The 25,867-nt window shown below is 39.0% G+C and overlaps 3 protein-coding genes and 1 long non-coding RNA gene across 8 annotated transcripts in view; 2 read left to right on the top strand and 2 right to left on the bottom strand.

Moving 5' to 3' along the window:
• Window positions 1–340: 340 nt before the first annotated feature.
• Window positions 341–8,021, bottom strand: MPHOSPH10 (M-phase phosphoprotein 10). The gene is made up of 11 exons (XM_027466201.3): window positions 7,891–8,021; window positions 6,726–7,380; window positions 5,775–5,923; window positions 5,164–5,335; window positions 4,765–4,906; window positions 4,224–4,291; window positions 3,370–3,507; window positions 3,031–3,141; window positions 2,697–2,804; window positions 1,973–2,203; window positions 341–600 (listed from the first exon to the last, which is right to left on the bottom strand). The coding sequence occupies exons 1-11, from the start codon at window positions 7,965–7,967 to the stop codon at window positions 451–453; spliced, it is 2,001 nt and encodes a 666-aa protein (XP_027322002.2). The 5' UTR covers window positions 7,968–8,021; the 3' UTR covers window positions 341–450.
• MCEE (methylmalonyl-CoA epimerase) lies at window positions 7,948–16,317 on the top strand. The gene is made up of 3 exons (XM_027466202.3): window positions 7,948–8,057; window positions 12,856–13,196; window positions 16,121–16,317. The coding sequence occupies exons 1-3, from the start codon at window positions 8,027–8,029 to the stop codon at window positions 16,271–16,273; spliced, it is 525 nt and encodes a 174-aa protein (XP_027322003.2). The 5' UTR covers window positions 7,948–8,026; the 3' UTR covers window positions 16,274–16,317.
• LOC110353795 (uncharacterized) overlaps window positions 14,114–25,867 on the bottom strand; it is a 70,830-nt gene continuing 59,076 nt past the window's right edge. Inside the window, exons 3-5 of one of the 2 annotated variants that reach the window (XR_011811996.1) lie at window positions 22,524–22,626; window positions 19,897–19,992; window positions 14,114–14,471 (exon numbers count right to left, since the gene is read on the bottom strand). This is a non-coding gene — a long non-coding RNA (uncharacterized lncRNA). Of the gene's footprint in view, window positions 14,472–14,600; window positions 15,016–19,896; window positions 19,993–22,523; window positions 22,627–25,867 lie in introns of those variants that run through there. The other variant, XR_003499796.3, reaches the window with a different exon arrangement.
• Window positions 21,510–25,867, top strand: part of APBA2 (amyloid beta precursor protein binding family A member 2) — a 97,314-nt gene continuing 92,956 nt past the window's right edge. For 2 of the 4 annotated variants that reach the window (XM_027466190.3, XM_027466188.3), the window contains exon 1: window positions 21,511–21,754. The gene's annotated coding sequence lies outside the window, so the exon portion shown is untranslated. Of the gene's footprint in view, window positions 21,755–22,559; window positions 22,579–25,867 lie in introns of those variants that run through there. The other 2 variants (XM_038185170.2, XM_072043393.1) reach the window with 2 other exon arrangements.

The following is a 25,867-nucleotide window of genomic DNA, read 5'->3' as shown; positions in this document are numbered from 1 at the left end:
ACAACAAAAGTTATAGTCAAGCTGTTCATGAAATCTCTTACACCCCAAAATAAGAGGGGTATGTTTTTAATCTTAAAACGTGTGCATTAACTTTAGAAGATAAACTGTATCCTTACACTACAGTTTGCAAATTTAAGTTTTAATAAATGCATACTCCTGTGCTATATAAACAACTACATAAAGACACTAGGGCTATAGTTTGAAGAACATACAGCCACATCACACATTGCTTTATCTACATGCCCTATGTAAGAAAAAAAAAAATATATGTATCTTTTTAGAATGAGACGATCAAGGAGTTCAACAGTAGGAAGAAAAAAAAATAGGGAATAACACAATAGAGGTTCACAGAACATTTTAATTTTGTATAAAACCCAGCATTTATTCCAATGCAGCATTAAAGTAGAAACATTTTAATAAATACAAGACAGAGCATGTATTAAACTTAAATTACAATTTAAGTTTATGGACAGAGACTTCTTTCTGCTTCTTTTGTTTCTTCTTTAATTTGGTTGCATCTTTGACTTGCATTTTCACTTGGTCTTGTAACTGAGAAAAGAAGGCTTGGGATGATTTCAAGGCCTTGTCTTTTCCTTCATCCTGTCAATGGAACCAATATTTGTTATAACACCAAGAAACATACAGACAATACCACTATATTATTTATCATTTCTTTTAAAAGTCAAATATCATATGTAAGTACTAATTAATTTGCAGAGAGTCATCTCTTTTCAGCAGATTCTTACGCCATTCCGGCTAAAGATTAAGCTTCCTTTCTAGTCCTGATTTGGCATAGTAGGGAACTAAGGCATGTGAGCTACAACTGCATAATAAACTACAATTACTGAACTTACGTTTTGTATTTTGTTGGTCTTTTGAAAAGGTAAACAGAAGTGGTTTAAAAGTAATGAAGTTATTTCCCAATACACCAGAATTTCAGACATTTAAAAAAAATTAATTTATAAGGCATCGCAGGTGGAATATAAATTTACTTTTTTATAGCATGCAAAGCACAAAATCAATCTGCTAGGATTATAAAGAAAGCTCCACAAAACGTAAAAAAGCCAACAGAAACATCATAGTTTGAAGTTCGGTTACTCAAAGTTTACAGAGACCTAAGTAGAAACCTCATTTTGAGTTATACATGCAAGTAGTCAGTCCCATTTAGTCAAGTGGGACAGTTCAAACACAAGAAATAAGAGACTGAGTTCTAGTATTTGCAGGAACACCACCTTCTGAACTTTGAAATAAAAAGTAGTACCTAACACAAACAATTATTTGTTCTGTGAGAGTACTATGATATAAAGTAATTTTATCATACAGTTCATGTTTTTCCTTATCTAAAGATTATCTACACATCCAAGATTAATCTTCTCATTTAGTATATCTCACCCTGAATAAGCTTCTGCAGGTTCCAACAACCAATAAGGCATGATTTATTCATAATTCAAGTAATAACATCTACATGAATATGCATTATAAAAAGGAGGTCAATACAGAGCACAACTCAGAGTTGTGTTTTTTCAGGCTGCTCTCCTGACATCACATTCGTAGGGTAATCAGCAAAATCAGGAGTAAAAAAAGACATTCAACACTACTTTGCATTCAGTTCCATGCACGTATTAGACTGGTACTTCCAAAACTGCAGCTCAAAAGAATACAAGGAAAAAAAGGGGGAGGAAAAAAAAATACATCCTTTCCATGTCTACTTCCTACCTCTTCCTTTCCAGCAGTTGTACTTTTTATATTTACTCAAACATAAATAAGGTATCAAGGTTTGTGTAGGCAAGCAGATACACCACTTGGTACAAGAATTTCTGAGGGGATGGTAGGAGGTGTAGTGATGCCTAGAGGGATAGGAGAGAAGCAAATCCTTTCTTCTAACTGTGTTAAACGTTATCTACCCCTGGGATTTTAGAGCTCATCAGCTAAAGAAAATTAAGTTAAACAGGACTACTCGAGACAGCATTACCTTGAGCAGAGTTGCTTTGCCTTCTTTTGTAAGCTTTTTCAATTTCGCTGCAGCAGCTTTTTTGCTGAGTTTTATGCCTTGCTCCGATTTCTTCTTTTCAAGAAGCTTTTGACGTTTCTCCTTTTCCCTTAGCTTTATACGTTTACGAAGCTTTTTCTTCCTTCGCTCTCGTTTTTTGTCTGTGGAAGTCTTTTCTGCGTCTGTTTTTACATCACCAGCTTTGTTCTTTTCCTAAAGAGAAAAAAATATATATAAGCATGCAAAAGAAAACTCACTTTAGTGAGTTTTAGTGAGTATTTAAGCCTGTCTTAGTGTTTCCATTATTTCAGGTGTCTGACACATTAAGGCATAGACTGAAAACAGCCAGAAGCTGGTAGTAGTGTTTGTACAATTGACAGTCTATTGCTGTTTAACTTCCCCTTCTACCCAGCTATATAATGGTAAAAACAATTACCATCACAAATCAAGAATAAAAACCATCCGTAAGTTAGTATCATGACCTAGCATGGTCTGATAAATAACTGGAAGGAGTGGAAAGAGTTTGTTTTTAAAATGCTAGGCATGGAGGTTCATGAGGTAAGTAACCTTGAGTGGATGGGGTAGCAGAATCCTCCCACTGATCTGGCATCCACTACACCCTTCTGTTGTGAATACAGATCCTTGATTTTTCTGTTTGTTTGTTTGTGTGTTATTTGGTTGGGTTTTGGTTTTTGTTTGGTTTTACCTTGATCTCCTCTGGTGCTAAGAGAGCAGCGTCACTAACAGCAACAGGTGCTACTTCTTCCATAGTGATAGCTGGCAGGTTTGAGACTATTTTCACTTCTGGCACAGGCTAGAAATAAAAAAATATTCAGGACTAAGTACACCATCTCAAAGGAATGGAGTTTACATGTAACTGAACACACTAAATATTTGGTTATATTTAGAGGCAGTTATAGTGCGTTTAATACAAAAAAAGTACAAGTTCAATGTTTACTCAAAATATACTTGGGAAATGAAAATTCTCCAGTTTCAAAGAAAATAAAGGAAAAGAGTAACTTCGAAACTGAACTACTTACTGGTTTGGGTGTGAAGTGGAAATTACAAAGTGCATCCAGTTGCAGGAAGAGAGAATCCATCATTTCCTGAATTTCTTTGTGTTCAGGATTTTCTTCCTCTTCAGTTTTTTGCTAGATTAATAATGTAATGTTAATGCAACACCACTCATAAAGCAATTTCACTTTGGCAAGACTGGTAACACAGTATGCAATTCAGAGCCATTCCACATGCCACATGAACGCTCAGAGGAAGTGTGAAGTAATTCCATAAAGCTTAAAACACCTAGTAGCATACAAGTGAATATATATGCTTATGTGATGCAAACTTCAAAGCAATAGGAAAGGCATTGTTTGCGTTACCTGGTGAAGTTTCAAGTATTCTTGCTCATAGATCTCAGCAAGACTCAGTTTACTTTTTTCATGGTCCAAAGTGATACGCTTCTTGTATTCAAAGGCATCCTCTTTTGGTTTTTCTTTTGGTTCTACATCGTCCCATGCCTGAGAAAGTCATAAATTAACAACCAAATACAACTACAGACGACTAAACGTGTTAGTTGCTACAGCTTATTTAGAACATTACTTATCTGACATTTTAACTAACTCACATGTGTGGCTTCCCCAGGAACTCAGGAAGTTCACACTTTAATTTGAAGAATAGAAGACACATACTCAAGCTTGTGTACACATTTTCAGTGAATCAGGGCAAAAATAGTGTAATTAATTGCAAATGTGTAATTTCCTTAGATACTCTTCCATTATGTAATTTTACTTATTTATTTAGCAAATAGTAAGCCTCAACAAATTGTGAGATACAAGTCTTTTATCAGTGACTTTTAAGAAAAATTTTACACATTTGAGCTTTGGTTACTATTTAGGATGCATAAAGAACTACACAACTAGGATCACAGAAAAAAAGTGAGACTGGCATTATATTCCAGAGGAACTCCTTAGAGTTCCTCCTCTTTATCTGTAAATAATCTTTAGTTTGAAGAAAATCAAAACCTAGCTTATAACACATACTTTAAAAAAAAAAAAAAAAAGATTAGACTCTGAAGCCCCATTCATTAAGGCAAAATGAAACATTCAGTTGGAGAAATTAATCAAGAAAACTCTATACTTAACATGTTAAGAGTTTAAACTTTCTTAGAATTTGCCCTGTGAATAAAGTCAAGGAACAAAATGTAAAAATGGAGAAGAGCAAGCAAGATATTAACCTCATCCAATATTCTCTGTTTAATGATATCTTCAAGCTGAAAAGTAGTTTCCTCTGTGATCACAGGAGCTGAAAAGAAGAAGAAAAGATTAATGTTTCTCCAGCAAGAAACACTTTTTGCTCTGAGGAATCAAAAAGAAAGAAAAAAAAAAAAAGAAAACGAAGTAAAGCCTCAACAAATATGTAGTAGTTGAAAGTTTTTCTTGACCTAGAGATTGATGAAGTCAAGCAAATAATGTTTTCTTCCACTACCTTGGAGAGAAATGAAGATGGGAAAGAGAATGATGTTATGTATGCCTTGTAAGTGACTAAAACTGCCACTGAATTAATGAATTTTCAGGTAAATTCAACCAAGTGAACCAAGATGACTTCCTGTAATTTCCACAACGAAAATGCACTGCCTCAAAGACGTGCTGAAAAGTTTAACTAGTGTTTTTGTTACCCTGCTCTCAAGTCATGGGTGTTGTCATCACGCTCACAGGCAAGGCAATCCAACTTGGTATGGCAATATACTCTCAAGAAAGCCCTCCCTCAATACTTACCCATTCGGACTGCATGATCAAAGAGTATTGTTTCCTCCAAAAGGCTATTTTCCGGTCGCTTTTGTCCAGTCACTTCTCCTTTAAGCTGCCAAGGTTTCTCTTCTAACAACTCTTCTTCTAAACTTTTTATTTTTTCACTCAACTAAAAAAAAAAAAAAGGAAAAACGATTTCCTAAAAAGTTTAAAACAGTTCACAAGTAAACTCAAGGCAAGAAATCCATAGCCATTTCAGGTACTTCCAAATCCTCCTCATATAATGTGAGGATACGTAATTGCATACACACATCTGATAAACTACTTTATTTTTATTAAGAAGTCCCTTCATGTATGCCATGTACACGATTATTATAAAACACTGGTCACTGTTTAAAAGTATTAGCAAAACGATAAGACAATTACCTTTTCCTGTCTCTTTTCAAAAGATGACTTTATTTCACTGGGATCGATGCCCTTCTCTAATTGCATGTCAGTACTGTCTTCAGTTTCACTGTCATCTGGCAATCTAAAAGTAACTTTTGAAGAGGCCTTTTTACCTCTCACATTCTCAATCATCTCATTAATATCCTCCACCCTGTAAAATTAAAATACAATTTAAAATGAAGTAAAGGTTAAAAAGCCACTAACATTTGTGCTTGAAGATATTTCAGCCATTACAACTTTACCTGTTACAACTAACCGATAGTTAAGAACTGCAATAGACTTTCATTGAAGTCTAAAGACAAAGACACTGTGGAAACTTCTATACATCAAAAAATAACCTTAAAAAGCTGAAGTTATAGCTATTATATCATTTACTGAAATAAATCCCAAGAAACAACACTACGAAAGCAAGTAAAACTACTGTTTGACTAAGATAACAATGCAATCCATGAACATACAACAGATAACAGAAAATGATAAACCATGACTAAAGTGAACCTGGAATTCACAATTTATTTTCTTCTTGAACAGTGCCACTCTTCAGTGTAAAATTATAAAGACACTTAACTGCAAATAATGCAAATACTTACTCAGACATGCTTTCTTCATTCTCCTTTTCAATAGCACTGTCTGCTTCCTCTTCCTGATCATCTTCAACACCATTAGCTACTAAGTCATCATTGTCATCAACAGGATCAAAGAAGTCTTTGTACGTCAGGTCTCTAGAACTTTTAACTGACTAAGGTGACAGGGAAAACAAAAACCAAAAAAGCAGTTAGGATGACAGAAGTCTAAGAGCAGCCTGCCTCTGAAAGGCTAACATCTGGGGAATAGCATGACTTGTGTAATAGCAGTTCAGTTTACTGAAGCATTAACCTAGGGCAGAGCATCTCTGTAAAATTAGCCTCTTTTACAAGTACTCAAGAGCATTCTGCCACTTAAATTCATTTCTAACTTCAACATGTGCTGAAGTCAGAGAGCAATGATTTTTTCTGATTATTCACTGGTATGCGTACATCCTTCCTTATGCCCTGGGCAGAGTTCTTGCAAGCAAGAATCTCTGGCAACTTTAAGTAAGAAAAGATTAGTTTTTGAAACAAGTACTCGGCAACTTGCAAAATTTGAGTTACAAAGCCCTTTCCCTGTAAAAAGAAGTAGCCAAGCCACCTTTGCTCTGCATCAGTCACCTTAGTGATCCCCAATCACAAGACATCAATGTTGAGCAACGCAGCTTTCTTGCTAAGCTGGATCACCTATTTTGCAAGGTCTCGTATTTCTGACGACATGACCACCAAATCCTTAATCCATGCAGAAACCTAAAATCCATCTAAACAGAGACTAGAATGGGAAGACAGTATGTACTTATGCATTGGTGCATTTTGCTACCAAATACTTAACATCAAATATTAACAGCAATCGTTAGTTTTCCAATCATTTTAACTTGGCAGTTTCTCCTGTGAGCTCAACAATTTAGAGTAAACCTAACAGGTATCAGATCTTGATTTAAATAAAAGAGTTCAGATAGTTTACTATCTTCTTACTTTGACTTTAGTTTCTTCAGACTCCTCTTCCTCATCATCTGAGATGATGTCCTCAAAGTAGTTGATATCGTCTTCCTCCTCCTCCCTCTCCCTATTTTCCTTCTCTGCGTGCTCTAAAAAAGCTTCCATCTCAGCCAGCTTGAAAAACTTGTCATCCACTACAGATTTTCTTCCTTTTTTTTTCAATGTTGTTTCCTTTGCTATTTGAGTTTGTTCTTCTAGTGCATCAATATCAAAGTCTACATCAGAATCCTCATCACTGTATTTCTGCGTTATGGCTTCTTTGGGTTTACTTTGCTTTTCTTTAGCTTTAGTTTCTTGTTTTGTAGAGACACTCTCCTGTTCAGTTTCTGCTTCCATTACGTCTTCCAATTCATTATCACTGCTAGCCTCTGCATCAGAACCATCATCTTCCTGGTCTGAGACAAGGCAAAGATCTTTATCACTGGCATCCCTTGCAATGGATTTCTTGAAAAAGTCAAGAATTGCATTATTCTGGAGCTCTAGTTGTTGCCAAATCTGTTCTTCATCGAAGTTTTCTATCACCAGCTCTTTTAGAGGACTCCCACGAACTATACTGCTTCCCAGAGCTTTATTTAAGTCGTATAGAGTCTTTGTTAACGCTCTGAACTCAGCAGCCAGCCCATCTTGTACACTAGAAGGAAGAGAAAAAAGTTAAAGCTTTAAAAAGCACAACAGCTACTTTTTTTTTTTTTTTTTTTTTTTTTTTTTCTCGAAGTTAGCTGGCTTTCCTTCATTCCCAGCCCCAGTAAGGTACCCGCATGGTCCCCCTGCAGCTCCCTGCCGGCCCTTTCCAACACTCACAGCTTTTGCGCAACTCCCCACGTGGCTGAGCGCCGCTACCGAGCGCTCCCAGCAGCAGACGCCTCACCATTTTTAAGCCTTTCAGCTTCCCCTCGCTCGCACCCCCGGGACACCCACGCGATTATCACGACTATCGCAAGCCTTCACCCGGGCGTTCCCTCCCTCCCGGCCCGTCCCGGCCCGTCCCGGCCCCGCAGCGCAGCCGGCACACACGCAGACCCCTCGCTCCCGGCTGCCGGCAGCCCCGCCGCCCACACGGCGCTTCAGGTGGGCTCCGCGCGCCGCCAGGAGCCCCCCGCGCCCTCGCCCCCTCCCGCAGCGCCGCGGCCGCCGGCGGTACCTCAGGAAGTGGTCGGGCCGCGCGGCAGCGGCGCCCGCCACCCTGAGCGCGGCCTCCAGCCCGCTGCGCGCCGCCATCTTGCCCCGCCCCGCGCCGTCAGGGCGCCCCCCGCGGCCGGGAGGCGGCGAGCGGCAAAATGGCGGGCGGCTGGCGGCGGGCGGCGGCCGGTAACGCGCGGCCGGGCGGGGGGGTGCGGGGCTGTGAGGCGCTCGGGGGGGACGGGGTGAAGGCAAGACAGCGATCATGTACGAGAACAAGGTCCGATGAATCTTCTCTGAAGGACAAAATACCTAGAAACATTCTGACTTGGTTGTTAGCGTGCGAAAAATCAGGTCTTTGCAAAAACAAGGCGAAACAACAACAAAAACAGCAGGGGCAAATGATGAATGTATGCCAGGCATAGAAAAACTGCATGGTGCCGCTGGGCAGCATGCAAAAGTTTTTCAAACAGGACAGATACTTGGACAGATAACTTCAGTCACAGTGTCCATTGGCTTCAGAAGACATATAATAAAATAGACTTCAGAGAATGTCTATTTTTTAGCATTGGAGAAAGTTCAGAATTAATTGCATAATTCTGTAAGTTACTGGATGAATGTTTTGTGATTAAAGAGTTTAGCCACAACATTTACCTGAACAAAGGACTGGTTTTGTGATATATGCATAACTTGCACTGTTTCTTTCCTGAAACATGAATTTCAGTCTGAAGCTGCTAAAAAGCTTTCTTTTTCATTTCAGGGTCAGCTTTTGATCATTGAGTGTGCTACTTTGTAGCACAAAAATGAGACCAGAGACACGAAAATGAGTAAAGATTAGAATTATATTAATAGAAGTAGAATTACAGTAACTATATAGTTACTAATCTGTATAATGCCAGAAAAAAAAAACACACAAGTGTCTTTTGTTTATTCTCAGCCAATTCATAATGATATTTGTGTGTTTAAAATTAAAGCTCTATATGCATATGACTACAGCTAGAATAAATTCACAAGTCTTCTTAGATAAAAGATTATTAAAAAAAAAAACAAACAACAAACTCTAGAGTTCTCTGTCCCTACATCATCACCAGAAAAATACAGTCCTACCACCTTATGGGGAAGATATGGAGAGACACATAAAAAATACTGCTATATGAGTATCTTTGACTTTACAAGAATTTTAGGATTATTCTTTACTTCTTCACTCTTACCTTTCCTGGAAACACTGCAAAAAAATCAAATGTTTCTTGAGCTGAACCCAACAAAATTAACTTCTTCTATTTCTTTTGCCATTGCTTCAGTAATAGCTGAGTGGCAGTCTATCTTATTTGTGTCAAATGTCAATTTACTTGAAAATAGACGTAATACAGAATAAATTATAATAGCCATGTAATCTTTTGCCCGCTGTGAGGTACAGAAAGAATTACAGATGATTACAGGAGATATAAAGATGATTGAGAAAAATTTTGCCCATTCCCATCTGTAAAGATTACTTGAAAATCTACATTACTAGCATTTCCACTCAGTCACGGGATGTTAATATTTGGAAGCAGGGACGAAAGAACAAAAGTGCTATAGAAAACATCAAAAATGTAAGTGTATTAAGCAGTCCTTTCACAGTGTTTTTCTCTTTTGGTAAATACTGACTTTCTCTAAGTGAAAGAGTTTCTCTTGCTTCACCAATAATTGGATCAGGCCTTAAGTATTAATGCCAGCAAACAGCTACTGATCCCGGGTAGATGGAAAAAACATTTGACTTTTTTTTTGTTTTTTAATGCATTATTTACTTCGGTGATCCGGTCAAGTTATTTATCCATGCTGCTAATTATGCCAACTAGATACTGCATGTTTCTTGTTTTGTACATTACAGAGCACTGCAAAGTATTGCTTCCTCAGGCAACTGCTTTGTTCACCCCTGACACAGTTCCATTCAGACAGCAACTGTAGCTACTGAATAGATTCAGCAGAGACATTGGAAAAACAAGAATTTTTCTGCTGTGAAGTTGCTAGTGGATTTTTTTTTTAATATGTAAAAAGCTTTGAAATATTCAGTTGCAATACTGTCACTATTATAGCCTAATGGTAACAAAAGTAAAAAAGAATTTTCCAGAACTTCTGGCTGCGATGAAAGTGATGACAGGATGCACTGTGTGAAAGGCTGGCAAGAGATACACCAGAGCAGTTCCTTGGAGAAGTGAGCAGGTTTATGAAAGCTCTTAATGTAGGCTGTTGATTTAATATTTTCAAAAGATTTTGAGTACACTTACTCTCATGGTAGTATTCGAAATTATGTGAATTTCATGTTGTAATTCATAGAATCATAGAATCATAGAGTATCCTGAGTTGGAAGGGACCCTTAAGGATCATCAAGTCCAACTCTTGACACCGCACAGGTCTACCCAAAAGTTCAGACCATGTGACTAAGTGCACAGTCCAATCTCTTCTTAAATTCAGTCAGGCTCGGTGCAGTGACCACTTCCCTGGGGAGCCTGTTCCAGTGTGCAACCACTCTCTCTGTGAAGAACCCCCTCCTTCTGTCAAGCCTAAACTTCCCCTGCCTCAGCTTAACCCCGTTCCGGCGGGTCCTGTCGCTGGTGTTAATGGAGAAAAGGTCTCCTGCCTCTCGACACCCCCTTACGAGGAAGTTGTAGACTGCGATGAGGTCTCCCCTCAGCCTCCTCTTCTCCAGGCTGAACAGGCCCAGTGCCCTCAGCCGTTCCTCGTACGTCTTCCCCTCCAGGCCTTTCACCATCTTCGTAGCCCTCCTCTGGACACTCTCCAACAGTTTCATGTCCTTTTTATACTGTGGTGCCCAGAACTGCACACAGTACTCAAGGTGAGGCCGCACCAGCGCAGAGTAGAGCGGGACAATCACCTCCCTCGACCTACTAGCGATGCCGTGCTTGATGCACCCCAGGACACGGTTGGCCCTCCTGGCTGCCAGGGCACACTGCTGGCTCATATTCAACTTGCTGTCTACCACGACCCCCAGATCCCTCTCTTCTAGGCTGCTCTCCAGCGTCTCATCACCCAGTCTGTACGTGCAGCCAGGGTTTCCCCGTCCCAGGTGCAGGACCCGGCACTTGCTCCTATTGAACTTCATGTGGTTGGCGATCGCTCAGCTCTCCAACCTATCCAGATCCCTCTGCAAGGCCTTTCCACCCTCATTCGAGTCCACAACTCCTCCAAGTTTGGTGTCATCAGCAAACTTGCTCAAAATACCTTCTATTCCTACATCCAGATCGTTTATAAAAATATTGAAAAGTACCGGCCCTAAAATGGAGCCTTGAGGGACCCCACTAGTGACCACCCGCCAGCCTGACGCAGCGCCATTCACCATAACCCTTTGGGCCCTGCCCGTTAGCCAATTGCTCACCCATCGTATGATGTTTTTATTTAGCTGTATGGTGGACATTTTGTCCAGTAGGATCCTATGGGAAACCATGTCAAAAGCCTTGCTGAAGTCCAAAAAAATCACATCAGCTTACACATAAACACATGCACGTATATCTATCAGTACTGTATCATTCTTTGTGAAGAAAAATAAACTGACAGCTGTAGCCTTCCAGTTAAATGGTAGTTGTGTTTCCCACAGTCAAACCAGATGATTAATTACAGCTACTGCTAACCTTACAGGTATTACTAACTTTCCAGAGTACAGAGAGCCTGAAAAATGTAAGCCAAGTTATCCTAAGTGTCTTGGAAAGCATCCAAAATTTCAGTGCCTCCCTGGCACAATCGCTTAGTAAAATGGCACATTTGTGAATTTAAAGCTAAGAATGCATCAAAGACTTCCAGAATGCTGAGATGCCTCCAGCTTGGCCTTGAGACATTGGGAACTCCGACATGGCCTAAAGCAAATCAGCATGAAATTCAAATGCTGCCTTTATCAATATACCCTTTCATTTAATTCTAATTGTGGTGTGAGACACAATTGATAAGACTGCAGTCCCGTCCCCCCCCATCTTTCCAAAGTGTACTACTTTGATAGATTCATTTTTATTTGTAATTATCCTAATTTTACTTTTTTTTCCCTGACTTTTTAAAAATCAAGCAACTTTAGAACTAACTGTGGGCAGCACAGAAATATGACAGTGCAAAGGTCAGAACTGTCTTGTCAGAGCAGTCTGTGAAGAGTTCAATAGACATCTAAGTTTTTTATGGCCCCAAGTTTCTCCAAGACTGTTGCATCTTTTGTCATCATCTAGATGTTAGCCCTTGCCTTTGTGCCATATTGTCATCCAGTATTTTTTTTTCATTATCGTTTCATTTATGATGAGACAAAACATAATCTTTCTCTTTTGTAAGTCATGCTGAAGTCAGTGGCACTAGTTGAATTAAAAAAGGAAATACGATTTTTACCTTTTAAGGATAAGCTAAAGTGTTACTGGTCAGTAGAATGTGGTATTATTCACAGTACTTAGAACTGAAATATTTCTAAGCATCTTGAAACTAAGTATAAGACCTGTACAGCACATGAAAAATGAGTGGCTAAAGACTTAATTCTTCAGAGAAAAAATCAGAAATCAGTAGAGTTAGTATCCCTTAAGCCTCAAACACAAGATGACATTTCTTTTCTTGCTATAGTTCTGACAGCTAAGAGCTCAAGTCTTTTATCTTTCTCTTGGATTGTGCAATATCAGTTACTTCTGTCATTGGTTTTGTTTGTTTGTTGTTTGTTTGTTATAATTTCTATATGTATGGACATACAGAAATATATGTTTCTTTCTCTATTTTATAAGAAGCTTTGAAAAATTCAGAAGCAACGTTTAAGTACATTATGCAGTTGACTGTTATGTTTGGCCATGTATTCCAATTTTTAACAGACAGATATAAGCATTTACAACACTTTTTTTTTTACCTTCAGCTTTCCACACTAGTGTGCTTATGACACAGGAGTTACATAGGCCTCATTAAAAGGGGAAAGAGCAGATACTGTTAATTTCTCAGAAGCATTATATCGGTGCTATTCTTTTTTTTTTTTCAGGGCTTCTTACCAGATTGCAGACTTCAGCTCTTATGATACGAACTTTAGCATCATCGCATTCAGTTTCTCAGAACATTCCAAGCTCTTTGTGGAAACTGGGCCGACTTAATCATGTAGCAATTGCAGTGCCTGATTTGGAGAAAGCTCAGTCCTTGTATAAAGATGTGTTAGGAGCACAGGTGAGCGAGACGGTTGCTCTGCCTGAACATGGTGTCTACACTGTTTTTGTGGAGTTGGGAAATACAAAGCTGGAACTTCTACACCCTTTAGGAGAGAAAAGTCCCATTACAAGTTTTCTGCAAAAGAACAAGACTGGAGGAATGCATCATATCTGCATTGAGGTATTTTAACATAATGTATTGTATAGCAAGACAATGGATAGTAAATTAATATTTTTTTCATAGGATTGACCTGTGTAAAAAACATATTTATAAGACTGTCATATCTGTCAAAGTTTCACTTGTATAAGAGGATTATACCCATGTTTTAGTGTAGATGTTAGATGCAAAATTCCATATTGCTGCCTATGATAAATGTTTTCAATGTTTTCCATATTTGAGTCTTGCAGACTTTATTATTTCGTACAAAGAGTTATAAATAAAAAGTAATGGGATTACTGATGTGAGTGAAATTGTTTTCAGATTTCATCTATCAAGACCAGTGTTTGCATTTGCGTGCTTTCATTGAAAATTGAGAAATTTTGCATAGGCACAGGCATTGCAATTTTTCCTACATTAAGTTTGAGTATGTGCAGGTGTTCAAGAATAGAAAATTAATTCTGTTTAAATTGACCCCAAATAGAATTGCTAGGCTGCTGTTACAGAAATGTGAAACTGAACATCGGAAATGGGGAGTGTAGAATAAAGAAGTGATTTACAGGAAAACAAAAAAAAGTCCTCAAGCCTTCTGTGAGACCAGTGGCACTTAGACATACGAGATGAGGAAGATGTAGGTACTTCTCAGCAAAAAGAGTTCAAAGCTCTCAAGAGTTTCAAGAATATGTAACCCCTTTAAAGAATTTTCAAGAAATATCTGTTACCAGCTGAAGCTGTTCTATGTAGATCTGTTTTGTATGAAATACAATCTTTCTTGTTGCAGACAAACCACAGATGACTGTCAAGTGAAGCCATACTGTTAATTATGAAAACAGAAGAATGGGACATGCTAATGATCCCATTTTGGACAACTGTATACAATAAGTCAAGTATACAATAAGGCCAAGTAAGCCAGGATTCATAATCTAGCAGATAATTTTGATTAAACGCGTGAGCTAGTGCTACCTGCAGCCAGATTTTCCTAAGTGAAGTCCTGAGACTACTAGATTCTCTAAGCAAAATAAATGTAAGTTCAGAAAAAGATTGTCCTAAATCAACTATGTTAGTGGTCTCCGTGTAAATTCAAATGGAAAGTTACCAAACAATTCACATGGAAAGAAAACCTTCTGTTGTTGAGCTGCTGTTTATGCAGTACTGAAAGCGGATTTGGTTGCTACCATAGTCAATCAAAAAGAAGTTAATGCCTCCTCCCCCAGTTTCCCGTTCCTCTCAGAATGGAAAATCCTACCATTTCTAGGTATGTCCGCCTCTGAAGTTGAGCAAAAATACTTTTCAGAAAAACTGTAAAAAAAAAAAAAAAAATCAGTCTCAATTGCTTGTTCATTTGAAATTTTAAAATATTTTGTAGAAATACCTTTCCTTGAACAATTGTATTGCAAAAAGATTAATTTTAAAAATACTTTTCCATACTGTAGAAGAAGTCTGATGAGTTTATTAAAATACCTTTCTGTTCTTCCTTCTGTCTTATTATTTAAAGGAAAAATTTAGAAAGGTGTGTTGATAGGGAATTTGCTTTGGACAAAATAAGCATTTTTAGAAGAAATTAAATAATGCCAGACAAGCCATATCTGTGCCATATCAAGCCATATCAGTCAGTATCTGTGACAAAAAGCATGGTGGAGAACTGATAGGGTAAGAGAGAAATCCAGGCCTGATAGTCTCTTAATATACATGTAGATAAAACCACAGACTTTCCACAGTTTGCTCTCACTTCTTCCCTGGGGATACAGTTCATTCCATCTGAGCCCAGACACAGTTCTTCTTCTGGCCATCTCTGCAGGACAGGAGCAGCAGCTGTGGTAGCTTTTCTGCTTGGGGAAGCAACCTGGAGGGAGGCATGGCACACTTCTGACACTTTGCTGTCTTCTTTTAGATAATGCTTGACAGTCATTTGGTTTTACTTTTTTTGCTGGCTGGTAGTCATGTGCAGGAAGAACTGTAGTGACTTCTGAATTCTCATGAACAAAACTACAGCAAATGAGTAGGAATTAACCGAAGTCTGTTCCTCCAAGTTAAGGCTAGGTATCTTCTGTAAAATTCATTATATATGTTTATTCACTGAGTTATGTCCAGACACCTCAGTCTGGAAAAACAGCAATGCTATTATTTTAATTCTAGGTCTTTTTAGGTTACTGACTATTGGCTTTGCTAAACTGAGGGCTAATTTCATTATTTCAAAGGATGGATGCATTTAAGGTTTGTATCCAAACCATCTGATGACATGACATGAGACTTAAGATCACACAATACAGCAAAGACATTTTTTGTTAATTATGTTTTACTGCAGGAAACTCTACTGAAATTTAATGTTAAATGCTATTATTATAATTAAGTTCAATAAGAAAACTAGATCATAGTCTGGGGACGTTTCTGGTAATTCCAAGGTTTTTGTCAGGAAACATGATAAAGTTTAACGTACTCAGAAGTAGTATATATAAATCTGGTAGGCTATTTCTTTTTACCTTCTGCCCATTGCCCTGCCTCTTCAGCAGCATCTAATGAGTCAGTGTTCTGTCATCAATTAGACAGGGAGGAATTCTTCTTTAGTTAATGATATTTTGAAAGTAATACAATCTTATTAATAGCAATACAGATTTTAGATTATCTATAGAGTCCTTATAAAGTAACAACATAAATCAATGGGCTTTGTGCATGATGAAATTTAATCTAATAACTTCTTAAATATATACTAGAATTTACTGAAATGGTACTTTATAAAATCTTCAAGTAACAAACGCAAACTTCTGTAGGATTTTTATTGTTAAGACTAGATTTTAAAAACGATTTCAGAATTTAATTGATTTTCACAATTATATTAGGACTTAGAAATAACAATTTAGTAAGGATTTGTATTATTGCTCCTAAATGTAGAATGTGCATAATACAATTTAATGTGTCAGTTTGTGTAAACTATATTTTTCTTTCATAAGGTTGATGACATAAACGCAGCTATGGCAGAACTGAAGAAAAAAAAGATTCGAATACTGAGTGAAGAGCCAAAAATAGGTGCACATGGCAAACCCGTGATTTTTCTTCACCCTAAAGATTGCCATGGAGTCCTTGTGGAACTTGAACAAGCCTGAGCTGTAATATTCATATATAAGACAATAAATGAGTTGTGAAGTTACTGATCTGGTGTTGAGAATATTGATGTACTATTCAATCTTTACAGATTCACTGCAGTTCCTGTGGATTAAGTACAGCTTTTGAGCACTAAAATAGTCTGAAGATTTTTTTGTTGTTGTTGATCTGATTTTCAGAATTAATGTGTTGACATTTCTTGAATTCTCTGTGATTCTAAAGATGAATGCATGAGCTAAGTTGCATATGTAACAGTGATTTTGTTCTATTGCCTCATGCTTGCAGCATGGTTTTACCTCTGTAACCACAGAAACTGTACAGTTTCTAGGTCATGCCACATTATTTTGTTCTACATTTCAGAGCAGAGACCCACTTCTCAGTGACAACAATATAGTGTAGATATTCCCTTTAGAATTAAAAGGAAAAGGAACATTGCACTTTCTGTTTTCACCATTCACCGCCTGTGCTTCACATTGATTGACTGGTTCATGCAATAAACAAATTTGTATCTTATTGTATGGGCATCTGCAATCATTAAATAACTTTTTCCTTGGCATAACAATCACTGCTGAGGAAGTTACCCTGCATAAATCATCAGTTAGTTGTTTAATGAACTCTGCATATGCAGGTGATGGGAAGAAAAGTGTCTGATAAATTATTTGACTGAAATATGTTTCAGACTATAAGATGCTTCTTGCATTTTTATTTTATTTTATTTTATTTTGTGGTCGGGTGTTGAATACTTTTTTTTCAAGCTTTATTCATTAGAAGATATTTGGGAGAGACCTGAACAGAGTGAGAATCTTTTCACTTGCTTTATAAATATTGCTTTTCTATGCAACAATATTTATAAATATTGTTTTCCAATTTTCTTACAAAATCATTGGAAAGCACAAGACATGGAAGTCTTGCTTATGTACACTGTCCTCACATCAGAGAACAGCATGCCAGCATAATTATGTTTCTAATAGACTGTAGTCACAGTTTGTTGACTTGGACAAACTTCACTTTATTTGTATATGTTAAGCAAGCAGCGTTTGTCCTGGTGTTTTCTTTTATAAGCTTGCTTTGATAATGTCAGACGTAGAAATTGAAGATTTGCTGTTTCTCTCATAATTTTTCATAATCCTTAAAATCATTATTTTTACTGGCTAAACCACGATCCGTATTTTATACTTTCTTGCATCCTTGCACATACTGTGAATAGTTTTGGTTTGATTTGAAACAAGCTCATTTTAGTATAGGAGATTTTTTACTTAATGGAAATGGAATTATTTGTGTTGTGCCCTGTTTGCTGCAACAAACCACAAGTATAACGTTGATACAAGATTTTGAAGGGCTTTCATTCAAGACATTGATGCTTTCTTATGAATTTTTCTTCTAAAACAAACTCTGCAAAGTTAAGGAAATTATTATTATTTTTTGTACTCAAAACAAATACTTCCTCTGCCATGTTGTAGGGAAAATACAGTCTTCTGCATGGTTCTTGTATTTGAACAAATCACTATTTAAAGGATAGTTTATGATATTAATTGTAAATTGTTAGAATTTAGAAATCCTAAGGCTCATGATGGAAAATAAGGATGATTTGATATTCCTGAAATATGATTCTACCATTCTAGGAGACATTCTGTTACCAAAACCACTGCAATACTAGCAGAGGATGTTGGGAAGCATCACTGATTACATGTCAAGATAATTGAACAGAAGTCTGTAAACCTAACACTGTTTGGTGACACAGAAAACAGGGTGGTCTCTAGGTTAATGTTTCATTTCTTTGTCCAACTGAAGGAGATGGAATTTTGTGTATGATATATTAAAAGTACCACTTAAGAGTAGTAGCTTGATGCAGTACTAGAGAATGGAGATTCTAGTGAACAATACTTAAGTCTACTTGTCTCGTTATGCTCCCCATCTCATTAGCAGACAGAGACTTGTAATGCTTTTAGCTAGTTACCAGCAATTTCCTGACTGACTGCATTGGCGTTGCCTAGCACTAAGTCAGCTGATGCATTTTGTTCATCATAACTAAGTCATGTTCCTATCTCACTCATAGTTTATATATTTCATCTTACTTTTCCTAAGGTGGGACTCAAGATATTAACAAAGAAATAATAAAAATATTTTAAAAAAGAGTTTAGGTCTGTAAAATTAATCATGCCCCTAATTGGGGCATATTTGTTACAAGCTCTTTGTTAGGATCAGAATCCTTACTTGTCTGGGAATGGGCTATAGGGTACCAGGATTTCCATCTGTGGAGCTGTAGACTTGTAAGGAATAGCCAAGAGAACTGGACAGATGAAGAAGCTGAAGACAGTTCAGACACACTGAGAGAAGTCTCCTCTTCATAGGCCTAACTCCAGTAAACTTCAGTAGGAACAGGATCAGTGCCTATACTTATATCAAACAACTAGTCCTTTGCTTTAAACAAGAGAGCCTTCCCAAGTCATTCTTTGAAATGTATCTCTGTGCTGACTTCCTAAGGGTTGATGTGTGCAGGGGAATGATTAGATACATGGGCCTACAGGCCTTCTTTGTTACTGCCATGATTATAAAAGGAGATTGATGTCACAAAAAAAGGGGAAAATTAAGGGATGCAAACGGGAGCAATAGAGAACGGTGATTTTTTTTTTCCTTCAGTAGAGGAGCACTTAATAATATACCTCTGTTGCACAAGTTCTGGAACGAACAACAGTGACTGGGATAACAGGAGGTTGATTAGCTTGTAAGGTTTTGACAATGTTTTGTTTTATTTTCCAAAAGGAAAAGCAAAATCTGATAATGTCAAGCTTTTCAGAAGATGAAGTGTTAATATTTTGTCAGTAAATTTTGTAGGCTTGTGTCATTTGTCAAGTGCAAGTTCTCTATTCCAGTTTCTCCATGTGTCTTTTTTCCCCTCTGAACTCAAGCATGTTCTTATTTTATGCTGCCTAAGGCAGACAAGACACATTCTTCTAGACTCCATCAACATTACTCAGGCAGCTAAAGGGCTCATAATTAAATAATGCAAAATATCTTTTTTGACTTCCCTTATGCAACCCTCAAGTCTCTGCTAGCTGGGAGGAAAATAACAGTCTGCAGAATGAAGCCCGTTCTATATGAGACAAACCTAGAAGCAAACTCAAAAACCGGAAAAAAGAACTAAGTACATGCCTTTTAAAAGCTTACAGTTTTGCCAGTCCACAAAAACTCTGTTCCTGTCGTACTTTTACTGCAATTAATCCAACTGAATTTAAGAATTCTTAGTATTTCATTATGGATTCATGTTCAATATTACCATATTTACCCAATTTATGGTAAGTTTTGAAAGAACTTACTCTATCATAATACCACAGCTGCAGTGTTTAACACAGTCGTGAGTCTGACAATTTGGAAAGCTCTGAATGAATTAAAAGAGGAATGGAAGATGACTGTTGCTTCTGCAGACCACTTCCTAGATGCATAATACTTCTACGTTTAGTACTGAGATTAGAGTTTACTTTATTTATGCGTCTGCAGAAGCATCGAGGACAGTCCTTGGCTTTGGACTTTATTGCTAAGACAGATGAATGGAAATTGGTGTGACCATGGAGGTCTTAAAGAGAGACCACCCTGGATGTTTACAATATCAAATTGAGGTACTTACAAGTAAGTGCTCTGAATCATTTAATTGGAGTTCAGTTGATTCTCTCCTTATATCTTCCTGTAGTGATCTGACTTGGGTTTGCTAGACTCAAGAACCCTATATTAAAAGAAAATTGTAAGAGTAAATTGTTTCAGTAAACACTCACTTCTTTACAATGTAATTGTCTTGGCCACATTATCAGACTGTGAAATAAAAACAATTCCTAAAACAGTAGCCCTATTACTTATTGTTAGGTGGTACTATAAACAGTAATGTAACTGGTAGATTAAACGTGGAATATTGAATCATTTAAGATTAATATGGAAATGGCAACGACAACAATGTATAAAGGAATTGGCCCAATGTTGACATTTTAAAATGGAAGACTTCATCTTAGGAACACAAATTTTATCACCTTCGATAAACAATTTCAGAGCAGTTTGAACATTTTATGAAATGTAAGTTGTTTATCTTGTTGTGAAGAGGGAAGGTCTGCCCCTTTGGATGGTATCATTCTTAAATATCTATGTCATGTATAGCTTCATGTTCATTTGCATTGTCTTAACAGCATTGTTAACTGCAAAGTACACAGTATATATTCGTAAGTGGGGAAGTTTTCCCAAACACTTGAAGTAGATATATTTCAAAGAACTTCATGACATTTCTAGATGTAATATAAAGTGATCTTTTAACTGTTTTGCTTTGTTAACATACAAATAGTATGTAGATACTAAGATCTTCTACAAAATAGACTTTTAATTAATGTTTTTACTCATTTTGAACACTGCATTTTTTCCAGTAATAAAGACAGGTTTAAGCCATGACTTAAAGAAAAAGTTCGGAATTATCTAGTACCTGTGAGTGCTCTGAAGGCATACGTGACCATGCACAGAAATCCTATCAACTACACAAAAAAGGGGCAAGAATAAACAAACACAAACTATTGTTTCCATGAAAGGTCTTCACATGTACATGGATTTTGATTTGATGCTCAGCAGCTGGTGCAGCGACCCTGGGACAAGCACAAGCACACCAGGCTGGACTTGTCACCTTTACTGTCATGAGAAACATTACTTTGTGCGTTCATTTATAATAGCTACGAGTCTGTATTCATACTTACGAGGAAGTCTTGTCATAATTGGCCTAATGGCACTTGATTTCACGTATTCTTTATACACATATACACTTGATTTCACATATTCTTTATACACATATTTCACATATTCTTTATACATAATCACTATCACCAAACTGCTATAGAAAGATCTAGTAGTTTCTGATAAAATGCCTGAGAAACCAACTATGCTTGTCATTCACTGTAAGAACTGTTGCTCATGGAGAAACCCACTTCAGTGAGCTTTTAAGTATTATAAATTTCACCATTTTTAATTCTTACATGGAGGATTCACGTATCATCAGCACAAGGCCATAAATATTATTATTTTACCTCATGAATCTCTCCCTACGGTGGAATGTGGCTGTTGGGAGTCCCCTGCTGCAAAGTTCAAACTTCGCTTTTTTTTAATTCGATGTCGAGCCCCTCACGGCGCAGGGGAACCTGAGGCGGCTGCCGGCGGGACGGCGCCGGGGCCGCCGCTACCTCAGCGCCCGGGGCGGGGAGCGCGCGGCGGGGGCCGGGCCGGGCTGAGGGGGGCCGAGGCGAGGCGGGAGCCCCCCCCGGCCCCCCTGAGGCGCCGCTGCAGCCGCGCTATGCGCCATGCAGGTTCCCGGGCGGCCGCTGGTATTCTCGCACGCAGCTTCCCGGGCGCAGCAGCAGCCGCCTCGGTGTGTGGCGCCGAGGCAGGCACACAAAAGAGCGGCTGCGGCTGCCCCCCGGCTGCGGGTGCGGGAGGGGAGCGGCCCCGCCGCTGGCAGCACGGTAAGGAGCGGGGCAGGGGCACGGAGCGGGGTGTGGCGGCGGCGGCTGCTGCCCTGAGGGGAGCGGGGATGCCCGGCGAAACCGGGGGGGGAGCCGCGCCGCCGCCGCCTCCTCCTGCCCGCTGCGGGGCCCCGCAGCCCCCAGCCTCGGCGGAGCGGGGCCATGGCGGGGCGGCACCACACGGCTCGGCACCCCCTCGGGAGCACGACGGGCCGCCCGGGGAGCGGGCTGGGTGAGAGGCGAGGCGAGCCCCCGTGCCATGCAGCACCGCCGAGAGTTTGCGGCTGCTTTCGTGCCCCCGGTGTGGCAAAGGGATCACGCGTTTTCATTTATTTATTTATTTTTCTTCTACACCCCCCCCTCCTCCCCCCCTTCCCTTCATCTGTCTGAAGGGAGAAGGCGGCTCAATGGGGAGATGTTGATCTTTCTCGGGATGAACAGCGTGAGGCATGATAGCGCGCTCCGTTCTCCTACCCCCCACCCCTTTTTTTTTTTTTTTTCTCCGTTTTTTTCTCCTGTGGTGTTGCCGTAACAAAAGGGCTGGGGGAGGCGGGGAGCGCTGCGCTTCAGCCGCATCTCGGCGGCATGAGGCGAGGCCGGCCCGGGCTGTCCCCGCGGCTGGCGGCAAGGAGCATTAATTAAACAGCACCACGAGAGGCTCCTGCACCGCCTGCAGCCCGGAGCTAACGTGCAGTCACCGAGCTGTAAGGAAAGTGTCGAATTGCCACGGCCTGTTGGGTGAGAAATGCAGATGTTTCAGCTATCTTACCTTGTCAAGGCCACCCTATAATCTTCCTGGAGGGGGTTGGGTGCCTGCAGAAAAGGTATTCCATGTATTTTGCCTCTTACCCAAGAATTCCTCGTTATTTTACCTGTAGACATGAAAAAACAAAGCGACTGCTATCATAGCTGTCTGTGGTTATGCATAAGCAATAGTATTTCTGCATAAGGTGATCCTAAAAGGATGCTTATGTAACTGTTCATTGATACTTGAAAGTAAAAATACAGTACATGCTGGTTATCTGTGTGTCGAAAAGCGTAAGATTTAAGCTTATCTTAAAGCATAAGATGTACATTTATCACTGTATTGTCCAGATTCTCCTCTCTGTGGGACAGACGAGCAGGACAGAGCTTGCCTTTCCGGACTGTTGTGCTACGGGCACTGACCTGCTGGAGGGGAAGGGGAGCCGCTGTGCTTGCTCCTCTATGGGCTCACAGGGTTTTGGGCTGCACACTTGTCCTTGTGAAACCTTGATTGTCAGGCTTCCTAAGCCTAAATTCTCTGGTAGTTCAGCCCTTATCTGCACATGGAAATATCTCAAGCTATTTTTACAAATGCATTGTTGCCTCTAATCAGCAGCTGCATTATTACTTTGCCTTGATCCTCGGATCATAAAGAAAAAGTGTTTGTGAAACGGCCATGGCTGCTCATCTCTTTGGCCAGTCTTATATTCTAAGGAAACATCTCGAAAAGCATCTTTTGTGCAGTTACTTGGTTAATGCTAATTCAGGTTGGAGACTGGAGGTGAATTTAAACAAGAGTTAGTTCCTTAAGAAGTGACCTTTGCTTAAGGCCGTAAACATGAGGAGCCACTTCAAGAAACATAATTGTACCATCTCTCCAGCTGTTCTGGTAAGAACATTTGCTGAGAAATAATTTCTGAAAATACCGTCATTTAAACCTCTTCCAGGTTATATTCCTGTGCTGAAGGTGGGGAAATCTAGCAAGAAGTGATCTGTTGCTGGCTACCAACTCGCAGAGAAAAATAAAAAGAAACTCATCTTGTACAGAAAGAAATGCTGGTTATAGCCTTATAACCTAATGGAGTTTGAGAAGCCTGGAGTTAATGTTCTGACAGGCAGGCTTTGGGTGCTTTTTCATGGCCCCAGACTTGTTATATCCATTTCCCATTTCATCCATGCTTCAATAAACAAGGCCACGCTTAAAGCCATTGCAACAACAGAGGCTTCTGAGAAGGCCCTGGGGTCCTGGGGGGAATCAAGCTGCACGTGAACCAGGTGTGTGCCTTGGCAGCAGAACTGGCCAGCAGCATCCTGGTCTGCATGGAATACAGCCACTAGATCAAGGGAAGTAATTATCCCCCTCTACTCAGCACTCATTAGACTGCATCTATAATGCAGTTAAAGGCTGGACTAGATGATCTTAGAGGTCTTTTCCAACCTGAATGATTCTGTGATCTCAGCAAAGGCAGTGTAATATTGGTATGATACACTGGCCAACTACTATTACCTGTGTTGATAAAGTTATGCTTTACTATAAGCCTCCTGAGAAAGATATTTGCTTGATATATTTATATTTTAATATAAGTATAAACAAGAGGAAGAACGTGCTTTTTAAGCAGCGTCTTTTCTGGTACTCGTGTGAGGCAGTTAAAGTCTTGGAACATTGCAAGAGACATAATGATGGTTCTTATAGTTGGAGAAAATAATGCATTGATGCAGTCATGTGGATTTCACAGGTTAAGAGGAAGAGCTGAAAGCAGAGTCAGAATTCACTAGTTTTGAGACACTCCACAAAACAAGCAATTGCTGAGCAAAATGTTCATTATAAGTACTTTGGATACTTGCAAATGCTTTTAGTCTACCAGAGAGAGCATTAATATGTGAGGATTATTTATTTATTTTCCTGAGGACCCATTTACCCTCGAGGGCTGTGTGAAAAGCAGCTCAAGGAAGCATCATGCTTGGAGCATTGAATTCTTTAGGCTTGTCCTGCCCACAGAAGATAAACATGCAGCACTTATACTTTATCATGGCATCTGTGAGGAGAGGGCTTTCCTTCAGAGTTTGAATTTTGTTTAAACTTCAGTCTCATCTCAGTGAATGGTACTATTTTCCAGGAGAAAGATCTTCTATAAGTGATAGATACAGAACTAAGTGTTTATTTCTGATGCTCATAGGTAAATGCACTGTCACTTGAATACATGACGTTCCTTTCCTTTCCTTTTTTTTTTTTTTTTTTTTTTTTGTTGCAGTACTTACTGCCTTCACCTACTGCAGCAGAGATGGATGACTTGCACTTCAAGAGGAGTAAGTTAGAGTAGAGCAGAGCTGCTTCGAAAAACTAGGATTAATAGGTACTTCCATCTAGGCAAAGGGGGGAGAACTGGAAGCCTTGTAGGTGGGGATGAGGAGGAAGCGTCATCATTCCCAGATGATAAGGTTGTGTGATGCATTGCTGGAGATGCATACTCTAAAGTATAATCATGCATGAAGGGATCATTTGCTTTTGAAATAGAGGTAGATAAAGAGGAAAGTTGGCAAAAGGTATATTAAAAATAAAAAATGCTTGGATAGTAGGAGTATGACAGTTATAAGCAATGTGAGGTTTGCAGTCTAGATAAGAATTTTTCAAATAGCAGCAATTCTGCAGTGCTGATATCTACCTGGACTCCCCCTGGGAGCTGCAGGAAGGAGTATCTTGGGATAGTTGTCTGTTTTGAACTATTAAAGGTGAAGCTTCCCTCCGAGAATAGCCCTTCTAGTTACAGACTTTACTAATCAAGATTCATCCACATAAGAATAACTCGCTTCATTTCTTAAGAAGACAGCTTGATTATTTCCATTCTGTTAATTAAGCAGTTTTTGAACTTCATTTTGTAAATTGATAAAAGGAATATTTGTGAATGTGTCACTAGCTAGCATTATTTCCAGATTTCTGTCTTTTACTTCTGGAAAGATCCCCCTCACAGACCCTTATCATCTGCAACCTTTGTGAAAGTTCCTCTCCCATCATCAATTGTACCATAACCCTGTTGATTTTCAAAGAGTGAAATCTGCTGGTTTTTCTTTCCTAAGCATTTCTACAAGAGAGAGGCCTGACCTTGTAAGTTTTTCTTTCTATACATACTCTGCCTTTGTGCATTAAGGGCTCACAAGATCTGACTGAAAAATTAGTGAAATTCCTTCACCTGAGTACAGTAGTTAGATATAGCTAATAGGCTTAATAAAGTGGTCATAGCAGGTAAGTTTCTTCTTGCTCTCAATGAGTATAGCAACAACTTAAAACTAAAAAAAAAACACAACAGGGCTCACAACTCAACGTAATGGTTTTGTAGCACTACGCGTGGGAGTTCTGGTAGGTATGCACAT

Source organism: Anas platyrhynchos, chromosome 11, assembly GCF_047663525.1.
Source record: "Anas platyrhynchos isolate ZD024472 breed Pekin duck chromosome 11, IASCAAS_PekinDuck_T2T, whole genome shotgun sequence".
Classification (NCBI taxonomy): domain Eukaryota; kingdom Metazoa; phylum Chordata; class Aves; order Anseriformes; family Anatidae; genus Anas; species Anas platyrhynchos.
The sequence above is the reverse complement of the archived record's forward strand: the minus strand, read 5'-3'. Positions and strand labels throughout refer to the sequence as shown.